This window comes from Trachurus trachurus (assembly GCF_905171665.1).
Source record: "Trachurus trachurus genome assembly, chromosome: 23".
NCBI classification, from domain to species: domain Eukaryota; kingdom Metazoa; phylum Chordata; class Actinopteri; order Carangiformes; family Carangidae; genus Trachurus; species Trachurus trachurus.
Genome location: NC_139912.1, coordinates 1,658,813 through 1,672,305, shown reverse-complemented (window position 1 = coordinate 1,672,305; position 13,493 = coordinate 1,658,813). Strand labels below are relative to the sequence as shown.

At 42.2% G+C, this 13,493-nt stretch overlaps 1 protein-coding gene across 3 annotated transcripts in view; it reads right to left on the bottom strand.

Annotated features, from left to right (window-relative positions):
• Positions 1-13,493, bottom strand: part of lrp6 (low density lipoprotein receptor-related protein 6) — a 53,073-nt gene that overhangs the window by 29,499 nt on the left and 10,081 nt on the right. For all 3 annotated transcript variants that reach the window (XM_083999493.1, XM_083999494.1, XM_083999495.1), the window contains exons 3-7: positions 9,668-9,865; positions 7,983-8,179; positions 6,051-6,182; positions 2,174-2,570; positions 901-1,072 (exon numbers count right to left, since the gene is read on the bottom strand). In XM_083999493.1, the coding sequence (XP_083855619.1) occupies positions 901-1,072; positions 2,174-2,570; positions 6,051-6,182; positions 7,983-8,179; positions 9,668-9,865 (1,096 nt within the window). The remainder of the gene's footprint in view (positions 1-900; positions 1,073-2,173; positions 2,571-6,050; positions 6,183-7,982; positions 8,180-9,667; positions 9,866-13,493) is intronic.

Here is a 13,493-nt window from a genome sequence, read left to right as displayed (position 1 = left end):
CACACACACACAGTACACACACACACACACACACACACACACACACACACACACTCTCTCTGTGTGTGTATAAATACTGTGAGGAGTTTCCAGCGTGGCCGCGGCCGGCCGCCTGCAGCAGCTCCTCTGGTCGCCGCGGCAACGACGGCTTCAGACTCCGCTGCTCTGTTTCTAAACGGAGCAAAAACCGCAACTGGAACCAGATGTGGCTCCTCGCCGCAAAAACCCCGAGAAACCACCGAGAGGAGGCCCCCGATCACCCCTCGACCAATCACATCACAGGAAGGGGAGGAGAGGAGGAGGAGAGGAGGAGGAGAGGAGGAGAAGAGGAGGCCTCCCCTCACCCCTCGACCAATCACATCGCAGGAAGGGGAGGAGAGGAGGAGAAGGATTTTTTTTTACTTTAAATTTTTTTAATTTATTCAAGAAATTTTTTAAAACTTTTTTCTAGATAATTTTTAACTTTTTCTTTTTCTCTCTTTCTTTTTTCTTTTTTCTTTTTTTTTTAGAAATTTTCCTAGATGTTTTTAAAAACTTTTTGGGAGAAATTTTTACCACTTTTTTCTAGAATTTTTTTTTTTTACTTTTTCTCTTTTTTTTTTGAAATCTGAACACTTTTTTCTAGATTTTTTATTTTTTATTTATTTTTTTTTTTAGCTTTGAGCAGCTCACGGCTCTGCTCCGTCGTTCTAAAAACAGCTTGCACCGACAATTAAAGGTGATGAACCTACTGCTATGACTATAGGGGTTATGGTGAGAGGAGGATCTGAATAAATGTTGAACTGTCCCTTTAAGTCTCTACTTAGACGCTCAGATTAACAACAAACTTCATGATGTTTTCTGAAACCCAGTCTGGATGTGTTTTATTTTGAAGGCCAACAGGAAGTGACTCTCTCTGACCTCGATCATGTCGGTCTTGGCGTCGCCCCAGTAGATCTTGCGGTCGTCGTAGTCGAGCGCGAGGCCGTTGGGCCATCCCAGCGACGTGTTGACCATCACCAGCCGCTCCGTCCCGTCCAGGTCGGCGCGCTCGATCTTCGGCACCTCGCCCCAGTCCGTCCAGTACATGTACCTGAGGAGGGAATCGAACAGGGAGTCAGCCAGAGGTCACGTGATGAGGTCACACCGTTATAGGAGAACAGAGAACAGAGACTAGTGATTATTGATTTCCCATTTGTCATCAACAGTAAACCAAAATACAGCACAAATTTATTATTGCATCATTTAAAAACTGCCAGTTGCTGAATTACTTAAAGGGATAGTTCAACATTTTGTCAAATCGGCCCATTGCCATACTCCCTATAGTCGTAGCAGTTGGTTCGTTACCTTTAATTGTCGGTGCAAGCTGTTTTTAGAACGGCGGAGCAGAGCTGTGAGCTGCTCAGAGCTGCGCTACGGAGGCTCATTATGGGATTTCTTGGATATCTTTTTTGACGATTTTCAAATCGATTTTTTTTTTTCAAAAATCGATTATTGTTTCTGAACTTTTTAAAATATTGTGCATTTGTTCGCCTTTTTACATACAGAGAGTCCAGGTTTTGAAAAGGGTTTAAGTTCACTTTATAATGGAGTATGTTAATTTATAGGCTCCTACAGTGTTTGTGTGCAGATAAATGTTAAAAATGCTAAAGACTAAAAATCGAGAGAATCGGCAATATCGTAGAATCGCAATTTAAATCGAATCGCCATCCAAAAATCGTAGAAGAATCAAATCGGGAGAAAAGCATATGGTCCCAGCCCTAGTATCTATCTATCTATCTATCTATCTATCTATCTATCTATCTATCTATCGTTGTGTTATTATCTCATAGCGTGGTGAATGTGCAGCTCACAACTTGTCCACCAGAGCGTTAATTGTGGAGTTGTTGGATTGTGTATTTGATGAGTTTGATGGAGGGAAACCAATTAAGAAATCCCATAATGAGCCTCCGTAGCGTAGCTCTGAGCAGCTCACGGCTCTGCTCCGCCGTTCTAAAAAATAGCTTGCACCGACAATTAAAGGTAACGAACCTACAGTACTGCTATATGACTATAGGGATTATTATGGCAATGGGCCAATTTGACAAAAATGTTGAACTATTCCTTAAAGCTACCTTAAAGGAATAGTTCAACATTTTTGTCAAATTGGCCTATTGCAAATGAAACAGAAGGTGGTAGTTCTTCTCCTTCTCACCCGGCGACGGGGTCGAGGACGATGGCCCTGGGTTCGTCCAGCTCCTCAGAGATGAGGATCTTCCTCATGGAGCCGTTGAGCCGCGTCACCTCGATGCGGTCGGTGCCGGTGTCGGTCCAGTACAGGTTACGTGCGATCCAGTCGACCGCGATGCCGTCGGGGTGGTTGACCTGCGCCGTGACCACGAACTGGGCGTCGGCGCCGTCGGGCAGCGAGCGGCGGATGGCCTTCACCTCGTCGTCCGTCCAGTACACGTGGCCGTCCACCGGGTCGTAGTCCACGGCGATGGCGTGCCGGATGTCGTCCACCTGCAGCACCACGTCGGTGAAGTCCGGCGTGTCCAAGGAGATCCGCCGCAGGTCGGTGCGCCGGGCCAGGAGGAGCATCTGGGTCGCACCTAGAGGAGGAGGAGAGAGGAGGAGAGAGGAGGAGAGAGGAGGTGAGAGGAGTTAGGAGGAGTTAGGAGGAGCAGGAGGAGTTAGGAGGAAGAAGAAGATGAAAAAAGACTTATTGTAGCTTCTTAAATGGCCAATTTCACCCAAGGTAAAAGAAATGCAGTTCCAATTAATAAATAATATTTATCCTGCTGCTGAAACTCTAAGGAGGAGGAGGAGGAGTGAAGGGGAGGAGGAGAGAAGAGGTGGAGGAAGAGGAAGATTAAAAAGAGTTAGGAGGAGGAGGAGGAGGGGGAGGGGAGAGGAGAGAGGAGGAGGAAAAAGAGTGAGGAGGAAGAAGATGAAAAAGAGTGAGGGGTAAAAGGAGGAAGAGTGAAGAGGAGGAGGAGGAGAAAGAGGAGGAGAAAGAGGAGGAGGAGGAGGAGGATGAAGGAGGAGGAGTGAAGATGAGCAGGAAGAGGAAGAGTGAGGAGGAAGAAAAAGAGGAGAAAGAGGAGGAGGAGAGAGGAGGAAGAGGAGGAGGAGGAGGAAGAGGAGGAGGAGGAAGAGTGAGGAGGAGGAGGAAGAGGAGGAGGAGGAGGAGGAAGAGAGAAGAAGAGGAGAAAGAAGATGAAAAAGAGTGAGGATGAGGAAGAGGAGGAGGAGGAAGAAGAGGGAGGAGGAGTGAGGAGGAGGAGGAGGAGGAAGGAGAAGAGGAGGAAGAAGATGAAAAGGAGTGAGGAGGAGCAGGAGGAGGAAGAGAGAGGAGGAGGAGGAGAGAAGAGGAGGAGTCAGGAGGAGGAGGAGAAAGAGGAGGAGGAAGAAGATGAAAAAGAGTGAGGAGGAGCAGGAGGAGGAAGAGGAGGAGGAGGAGCAGGAGGAGGAGGAGGAGAGAAGAGAAGAGGAGGAAGAGGAGGAGGAGGAGGAGGAGCAGGAGGAGGAAGAGAGAGGAGGAGGAGGAGAGAAGAGGAGGAGAAGAGGAGGAGTCAGGAGGAGGAGAAAGAGGAGGAGGAAGAAGAGGAAGAGTGAGGAGGAGGAAGATGAAGAAGAGTGAGGAGGAGCAGGAGGAGGAAGAGGAGGAGGGAGGAAGTTCATGCCCTTAACTTTTATTCTGAAAAGCAACAGGAAGCTGCTGCAGTAGAGGTAGCCTACTTCCTGTCCTCTCCTCTGAGGACCGTTACCTCAGCAACAGGTTAGCTGCATCTCAACAACAACAACATCCCATAATGAACAACAACAGTGTGTGGCCTTGAAAGAGTTAAAGCTGCCGCGGTGGTGAAAGGACTCTTTGTCCGCGGCCGCTCATCGCTCACTCAACCAAAACATGTAAATAAAAGAGGCGGGAAGGAGGGGGGGTTACCATGGCAACTGCAGGTCAGCCCAACAAACACCATGACGACGGCGAGGACGGGCGAGGACGTAACGAACCAATCAGGGAGTTTTAAGGTGAAACACATCACATTATATGTTTAAATATGTAAATGAGGCCATATCTCATTAAATATGCGCTCATTTGCATATTATAGAAATCTGACCAATGGATGAAGCTCAATCATCATGTGTTTGGTGAGACACTACAGGTGAATAGGGTAAAAAAATTAACTAACAGATATCACCATGAAACTTCCCAAGTTTATCACTCACATTAAGACAAATATTTTTTGTATTACAAGTTTTGTCAAATGTTATGTTTAAATATGTAAATGAGGCAATATCTGATGAAATATGCGCTAATTTGCATATATTTCCAGAACAGAAATCTGAACAATGGATGAAGCTACTTGTTTTATTTTGTTAACATATTAGAGTCTTTAGTTTTTCCAGAGGAGGATTGTGGATATCTCTTTTTATCACTCTGTAAATGAGAAAATACTGTCACCAGCCCTTTAAAACATCAAATGTCTCCATGTTTTTAGTAATAAAATGTTGTATAAATGAGGCTGTGAATGATATATCAACAATCCCCTCTGTAAAAACCTTCAGAATATAGAAAGGGATCAAAGTGGACTTGGACTGTAAAATTACACAGATTGTTATTGTCAATCGTATCGCGGATACGGAGGAAATGACATCATTGTTCAGGAGAGAGAGAGCTTTACAATGACACCTGACATGACACGGCTCAGACTAACTCCTGGTGAGTTTATTAGGAGAAATCTACTGACGAAATAAAGTAAAATAAAAACCTATAAACTCTATTCTGAAAGAAGACGTGTTAAAGAGGAGAAACAGCCCAAAATCTCAAAAACACACACACAGTCTCTAATGAATCCAGCCTGTTCGATTCCTGTAAACTGTTACAGAAGATCATGTGCGAACGCCGACGTCGCTCTGACGCAGCTCAGGGAATATCTGAATACTCTGAACCGTTTTCAGCAGCTTCAAACTCACACGAGTTTGTTTCATCATGATGCTGAAGCCGTTTGAGACGTCGAGGGTCAGCGTGTCTGGAGAGTTTCCCAGAATTCATCTTGTTTGTAACGAGTTGCTGTCGGCAGCTGCTCAGAGTGTGTGTGTGAGTGTGTGTGTGTGTGTTTACATGGTCAGTGTGTGTGTCGAGGTGTGACGTTGTTTTTCAGACTCTTGGACACGAGACTCAGACTGATACTCGTTCAGTACGGTGGCTCAGAGGAGTCAACTCACCACAGAACAACACAACAGCATGTGTCACGAAACAACTTCATCTGTTTGTTCCTGGGGACACAAGCAAGTGAGGGACCGGTCACAATAAAGAGAGGGACCGGTCACGATAAAATGAGGGTCCAGTCGCGGCTTCCACAGACTCCCAAAACAAACGTCGGAGCAAATTTCCTAACAAGCGTTATAAACTGACCACAGACTCCGGATAGCGTGGCTAATTTCTGTTAGCCCGTCTATGGTGTTTTACATTATACGTTAGCATTAAGCTAGCGGACTTTATGCTTAGTTGTGACACTGGCTGTGTGTGTTTTGAACGTGGTTTCAAACTATGTGGGTTTGATTGAACATCTTTGATGCTTAAATATAATATATATTACCGCTTAAAGCAGAAGTAAGCGATCCGGTCGTTTTGGCTAATGCTGCGTTCCAGGCAGGCTTTTGAAACCATAAATCACAGCTTCAAGTCACGACTTAGTAGCGTTCCAGGCAACCCACTCGTGTTTTTCCGATATTAACACAAAAATATCGCTTACTTCTGCTTTAATTGCTTAACTCCCTTTTTATGTTGGTACATATACACCCGTAGGTCTATGCTACACCGGCCGTTACCACCGGCCGTTACGATCGTGGTCGTAACGTTTTAATTACGCGACGTAATACGTCATTAACTGTGCGGCGGAGTAGTGTCCGAAAGTGTTTTTTTATTTGACCAGTGAGTCACTATATAGTCACTATATTGAATTCACTATAGTGAGTAGGGAGGAGGGAATGAGGGAGGGATTTCGGACACAACCAATGTCTTTAGGACCAATAACAGAGGGACCAGTGAGAGAGAGGGACCAATCAGAGGGAGGGACACTGACCGTCTCTGCAGGTCTGTCCGTCGTCCAGCAGCTGGACGCCGGTGGGACAGGCACACTGGTAGAACGGCTTCACCGGGGAGAGGAGGCAGAGGTGGGAACATCCTCCGTTCTTCACCGAGCACGGACTGTTCACTGAAACACACACACACACACACACACACACACATTAATGATTAATGATTGATTGATTGAAACATTCATTTATACCCACAGGGAGATTAAAGGGATAGTATCATTTTTTTTAAAGTGTGGTTGTATGATCTACAAATAGCCCCTAAGTACTTTAATTGCAGTAGAAGACTCGCTGCACTCCTCCCGTTAGCAACGCCAGCCCATAATAGCCCTGCCCAGAGATTTACAACATACAGTGTTGTGAACAGACCCAAAGAAACGGCCTATTTTCACGGCCTAAAAGAGGTTTTACCTGAAAAAAAATACACAGTTCCATTGTTCACTATAATATAATTTTTTCCAGCCCTTCAAAGTGCAGGAAAAACACAGTTTTTATTTGGACCGAACCAACTGCTGATCGGCGGGCGCTAACCCTGGGCGGAGGGATACGTGAGTTGGTTAGGTCCAAATAAAAACTGTTTTTCCTGCACGGGAGGAGTGCAGAGAGTCTTCTACTGCAATTAAAGTACTTGGGGGCTATTTGTAGATCATACAACCACACTTTAAAAAAATGATACTATCCCTTTAATATATTATTCAATAATTAGATAAATAAATAAATGAAAGGACAGCACGAGAAAGACGTAACCAGCCTGACTAATCTCTGACCTATATTTTTAAAGGTACTGTCTGTCTCTTTATCTATTTATTCTGTCTATTTACTGTCGTGCTGTTTGCAATGAATGTATATAGAGCTGCAACAACTAATCGATCAATCAAACAATAATCGATTATTAAATGAATCGTCAACAATTCTGATAATCTAATAATCAGTTTGAGTAGGTTTTTTGGGGTTTTTTTTTTTTGCCTTTTTGCCTTTATTGGATAGCACATAGTGAGATAAACAGGAAAGGGGGAGGCAGAGAGAGGGGGAATGACATGGTCCGACGTGGGATTCGAACCAGGGACGCCTGCGTTGAGGACTGTAGCCTCTACATGGGGCAGCTTTAACCACTGCGCCACGCACCGCCCGAGTAGTTTTTTTAAAGAAAAAAGTGCAAATTCATTCATTTATTACGACATTTAATTTATTTACCTTTTCTGTATTATTAATATTTTCATTATTATTTTTATTACTGCCATATGTTTGAGTGTTGTTGTATGAGTACAAAAAAACAATAAAGATATGTTTAAAAAAAAAAAAAAAAGGGCAAATTCTCTGATTTCAGCTTCTTCAATGTGAATATTTCTGGTTTCTTTGTTCCTTTATGACAATAAACTGAGTCTCTCTTTGGTTTGTGGACAAAACAAGACATTTGAGGACGATGTCTGGTGGTTTGAGAAACACTGATTGGTGTTTTTAGACATTTTTTATCATTTTATTGAACAAACAACTACTAGAGTAATCGTTTAAATAATCGACAGGTTAATCGATAATGAAAATAATCGTTAGTTGCAGCCTTATGTGAATAAACGGGCTGCTGGCATCAAGAATTTCCTTCCAGATTAATAAAGTTCATAAAAAATAAATGGATCGATTATTTGACCTCCAGATGATATGATGATTGATTGATTCATTAATTGATTTGATTGATTGAAACCTTCATTAATGCCCATAGGGAGATTCAGGTGTCCAAAACAGCAACAGTTAATTATGAAAATAATCGTTAGTTGCAGCTCTATGTGAATAGACGGGCAGCTGGCATCAAGAATTTCCTTCCAGATGAATAAAGTTCATTCAGTTTAATTCAATGTAAAACCAGCCTCGGCCCTGAGGTCAGAGGTCAGAGGTCAGAGGTCGTAGGTGGCAGCTGGACTCACGGTTGGGCTGCCTCTGGGAGCTGAAGACGTGGATGTCCATGGGGGAGAAGATGTTGGAGTGGACGACGCGCTGCTCGCCGCCCGTCTGCTTCCTGCACGAGTGGATGGAGTGAGTGTTCCAGTCGGTCCAGAACAGAGTGTCCTCGTACAGGGTGAGGGCGAAGGGGTGAGGCAGCTCGCCCTTCACCACCACCTCCCTGAAACACACACACACACACACACACAGAGCAGAGTCAGGCATGTAAACAAGAATTCACTTGATTAAATTGAATTAATTGTCAGTTCATCGATCCTTTTCCTTTTCCACGGGAGTTTTTCTGTGAAATGTTCAAGTTAATGCTTCTGTCTGTTGATTAAAAAAAGTTTTAATGTTTCCATGTCTGACGCGTTGTGTTCTGAGTCACATTAGACGTCAACACAATGAAGTCAGAGGAGGAATGTTTAGGGTGTTTTTACTGTTCTCAAACGTAAAAAAAGGGTCACGTTGGACCATCAACATCATTTAAGGGTTAAATAACCTGCTACTTAGATTTTTACTGGAAAATCAAGAAAGAAAGTTCTATGGAATCTGGCAGCTGTTTTGTTATTATTATTTAACCACAACAGATGGTCAGATGGCAAGTTTTAGAAGTGCTCTTAACTTATTATTGTTATTTATTTAGTTTTATTCCCTTGTGAGTGCATTTATATTTAATTAATCCCCTTCATCTGTCTATTTTTCATTTAGAGATACATAAATTACTATATCTTAAATGACCTTTATATGTAAACGTGTACGTGTAAATGTGTATGGTGTCTGTATTACTGTCAAAATCAATAAAGAGAGTTGGAAAAAAAAAAGTGCTCCTACAGTGAACAAACAGATGTGAGTGTAGAGCCCTGTATGAGCAAAGTTCAGCTTTTTATGTCATAGAGACTGAAGCAAGGAGGTCTCAGGAAAATCACCGCATTTCAATTAATAGTTAATCGATCGACAAGGTCAATCAACTAATCATTAACGAATTAATTAATTAATTTATTTATTTCGGTATATATCAAGCTTATATAACCGAAAGGGTGTAGGTTGAAGCCAAAGCTTATATACCCCGACCCCTTTTACCTTAAAAAATGTAAAAAAAATAAAATAAAATAATAATAATTATACGCATTAATACAAAAGGATCAGATCACAGACATTTGAAATTAATCAGTACACTTACATTTCTGATCACAACAAAATAAAGAATTGTACACAGCGCATAACCCAATAGTACAAAATCATTGAACTTAATTTTCCATACTGTAACGAGAAATGATGTTGTTCTTATAAAGTCTTTTAAAGCTGACTAGAGTACAGCATCATTTAATATTTTCAGGACAATTATTCCAGATGTTTTAACCCCTCGAACAGAAAGACAGGGATTTTTTACAGTAGTTCGAGTCTTTGGTTTCTCAAATAACAGTGGTCTTCTCAGGTTATAACTGGAATCCTTCATTTTAAACAGATTCTGGATATCTGGAGGTCAGAAGAAGTTTATTTTTTGCTTTTTAACCCATAATGTTCCTCCCTGTGTGTGTGTGTGTGTGTGTGTGTGTGTGTGTGTGTGTGTGTGTGTGTGTGTGTGTGTGTGTGTGTGTGTGTGTGTGTGTGTGTGTGTGTGTGTGTGTGTGTGTGTGTGTGTGTGTGTGTGTGTGTGTGTGCTGACCTGTTGGAGCCGTCCAGGCTGCAGCGGTGGATGAAGTTGTGTTTGGCGTCGGCCCAGTACAGCTTCTCCAGGCCGTAGTCCAGCGTGAGGCCGTTGGGCCAGTAGATCTCCTTATCGATGATCATGGAGCGGTTGGTCCCGTCCATCCCAGCGCGCTCGATCTTCGGCACCTCGCCCCAGTCCGTCCAGTACATGTAGCTGTCAGAGCAAAACCACACGTTACAGCATCATCATCACTTGGATTAAAGACTAAAAAAGCTCCACTGCTGACCCGCCAAAATAAAAGCAGCGTGAGCCTCATCATCTATTTATCCTTTAAAGGGACAACGAGGAGTTTTGGAAAAGCGAAGTGTCCCTTTAACTAATGTGATAAATATTAAAATAACAACGATTAATCAACCTATTGTTTCAAAAGCAGCAAATTAATAACAACAACAACAACAGAGAAACTTCCGAGCGTCCCTGAACGCTACGCCGAGCGGAGGATCCTTGGCCTGCATCTGCTCTAGTGCTGGTTGCCTGGCAACAGCTGCATCATCAGTACAAGGACATCAGTGCTCTTAAGAAACACACACACACACACACTGCTCCACGTAGATCAGGTGTGTGTGTGTGGAGTTGAGTGATAAAAGGGGGCGGGGCTTAACTGAGGATGAGAACCCTAAATATTTATTTTTTTATTTTTATGTTTTATATTATACCATCACAAAGCCAAATAAACCAAGAAAACTAAACCAGAACCAAAAACAAACTGAATATTTCCACACAGCTGCATCTCAATAAACCAGAACATCATGGAAAAGTCTGTTTCTACTGTAGTTCAAGTCAAATATAATATAAGTTCATAAAGATGGACAAACTTTTCAGAAGGACAATGTTTCCATATTAAAATGTATTATTATTATTTTTTTAATAGGTCTTTTTTAATATTCAAATGTTTTAAGATGCTGAATTTTAGTTCTTCATTAAATGTGAAGCCATAATCATGACAATTAAAAGAAATTAAATAAATAAAGACATGAACAAGACAATGTTTCATTCTGTGTGTAATTATGGATCTATATAATGTATCAGTTTCACTTGTTGGATAACTTTTATGTTATCTGTCTGTCTATCTATCTATCTAATCAAATTCAGCGATTTGTTAATGTCTAATGTTTTTATAGCTCTTCCGTCTTTCATACCGTGTGGTGTTTGACTGTAGAGGTGGATTTCTGTTTTAAACTCATCTTAAAACTCATCTTAAAAAACATTTTTATTCCTTGGCTTCCAACCCAGCATGAGACTCTGCTGTTGTTTCAGTGCTGTATTGTTATTATGTTTTCTGTCTTACGTTTATATTCTTATCTACTACAGCTCTTTGTTCCAGCTGTGGCTTTTTTTTCTTTTTCTTTATGTTTCACGTTTTTTGCACAAAACATGGGTAGCATCAGTGTAACGGACTAAAGTAGGTATATGGGTACAATAATACAAATGCTTGCCATGTTGTGCCCTTATAGACCCCAAAAAAACACAACAAAAGAGAGAGAAGAAAAACAAAAAGCATATGTACATACTGTACACAGGGATGCAAACGGGTCAGGACCAAAAAAGAGAGGAATTTCCCAGGGGGGGGGGGGGGGGGGGGGTGCTCACCATTAACAAATAAGTACATTACAATATCACAGAAAAGTCAATTTCCAGTAGTTCAACCCCAACCAAGTATTGAGTGCATATAGATGGACATAGTTTTCAGAAGGCCAACATTTCTAGATTAAAAATGCTTAAAAAAAAAAATTCCTTTGCAATATTTCCATTTTGGAGATAGTGATTTTTTAGGTCTTCACTGAATGTTAGTCATAATTCACATGACTCACACAAGTCACCTAATTGGTCATGAAAAAAGCGAGTTTCGCTTTTCGGCGCGCTGTTTGCATCCCTGTGTATATGTCTGTGCATGATGTGATATCACCGTTTGTAAAGTGTTTTATAAATAAAGTTGAGTTGAAGAACGTTTACATCTGTGAACGTCGTACAGTATTAAACCTTTTCTCATCACTGAACATGATGACGTCATCACAAACTGTTTCCTGTCGACTTCAGGAGGAGGTTGACTGCTGTGCTGCTAATTCTGCTCTTTGTTTGTGTTAATTACCATCACAGCTGGACACACACACACAGACACACAGACACACACACACAGACACACACACACACACACACACACACACAGACACACACACACACACACACACACACACACACACACACACACACACACACACACACACACACACACACACACACACCGACCAGAGAGCGACTGAGGCCGTTAATGAGTCAATTACACGGCTGTAAAAATGTGTCTGATGTAATGAGGAGGCCTCTTCATCTGAGGACAGGACGTCTTTGTCCTTATACACACACACACACACAGTAACACACACAAACACACACACACACAGACACACATACAAGAATAAAAATGTTAATAAAGTTTATCTAATTCAACTAAACGACCCTCAGTTTGATGGACGGCTCCACAGACTACATTACCCATGATGCTCAGTGTTGACATGAAGCCAGTTGAAGCATCCAGACACAGTATTTTATGGGATGTGCCTTTAGTTTCAATGGCGACTGCGTTTTTGAGGCTTAAAAACGCAAAATAAAGTGAAACCACCCTCCTTAAAGGGATAGTTCAACATTTAGTCAAATTCCCCCCATTGCCATAATCCCTATAGTCACAGCAGTAGGTTCGTTACCTTTAATTGTCGGTGCAAGCTGTTTTTAGAACGGCGGAGCAGAGCCGTGAGCTGCTCAGAGCTACGCTACGGAGGCTCATTATGGGATTTCTCAGTTGGTTTCCCTCATCAAACTCATCAAATACACAATCCAACAACTCCACAACGCTCTGGTGGACAAGTTGTGAGCTGCACATTCACCACGCTATGAGATAATAACACAACGTTACCACACAGAGTTGTTTTAGAGGGAAATTCATGTAAAAAAAAATGAATGATGACATCACTTCCTGTCACTGTGTTGCAGATATGACCCACACACACACACACACACACACACACAGATACATAGATACAAAGACACACAAAACGCTACACTACTACAGCTCCTCCTCCAGTCTGAACAATGTGGCCCCGGACGGCCAGAAGTACAAAATATGGAGAAATGCTACACACACATTCACACACAGACACACTACACACACACACACACACACACACACTACACACAGACACAGAGCAGCTTTGTGTTTGCTACCTGAAGCATTAATCATCAGTTGAACCGAGTCCAGCTCCACGTTCCAGCTCAGAGCCACAGAACCAGTTCAACACCAGAGACCAGAAGCTGCATCAGCTCCACGTTCATTAGCTTACTCTGTTGCCATAGCAACTGATTCTCTCCAGACCACCACCGTCAGAGCAGACCAACAACAACAACAACAACACAAACACAAACACACAGAAACCTGTCAAAACTGCTCAGTCAAAGTTCTGTAAACAATAAACTACAGTAAACTTTAAACTGCAGTAAACTGTGTTGAACTGTAGTAAACTCCTGTAAACTGCAGTAAACCACAGTGTACTGTAGTAAAGTGTAAACAATAGTAAACTCTTGTAAAGTGCAGTTAACTACTGTAAACCACAGTGTACTGCAGTAAACTGTTGTAAACTGTAGTAAACTGTTGTAAACCACAGTGTACTGCAGTAAACTGTAGTAAACTGTTGTAAACTGTAGTAAACTGTTGTAAACCACACTGTTGTAAACCACACTGTTGTAAACCACAGTGTACTGCAGTAAACTGTGTTAGTGTCCGATCCGTACC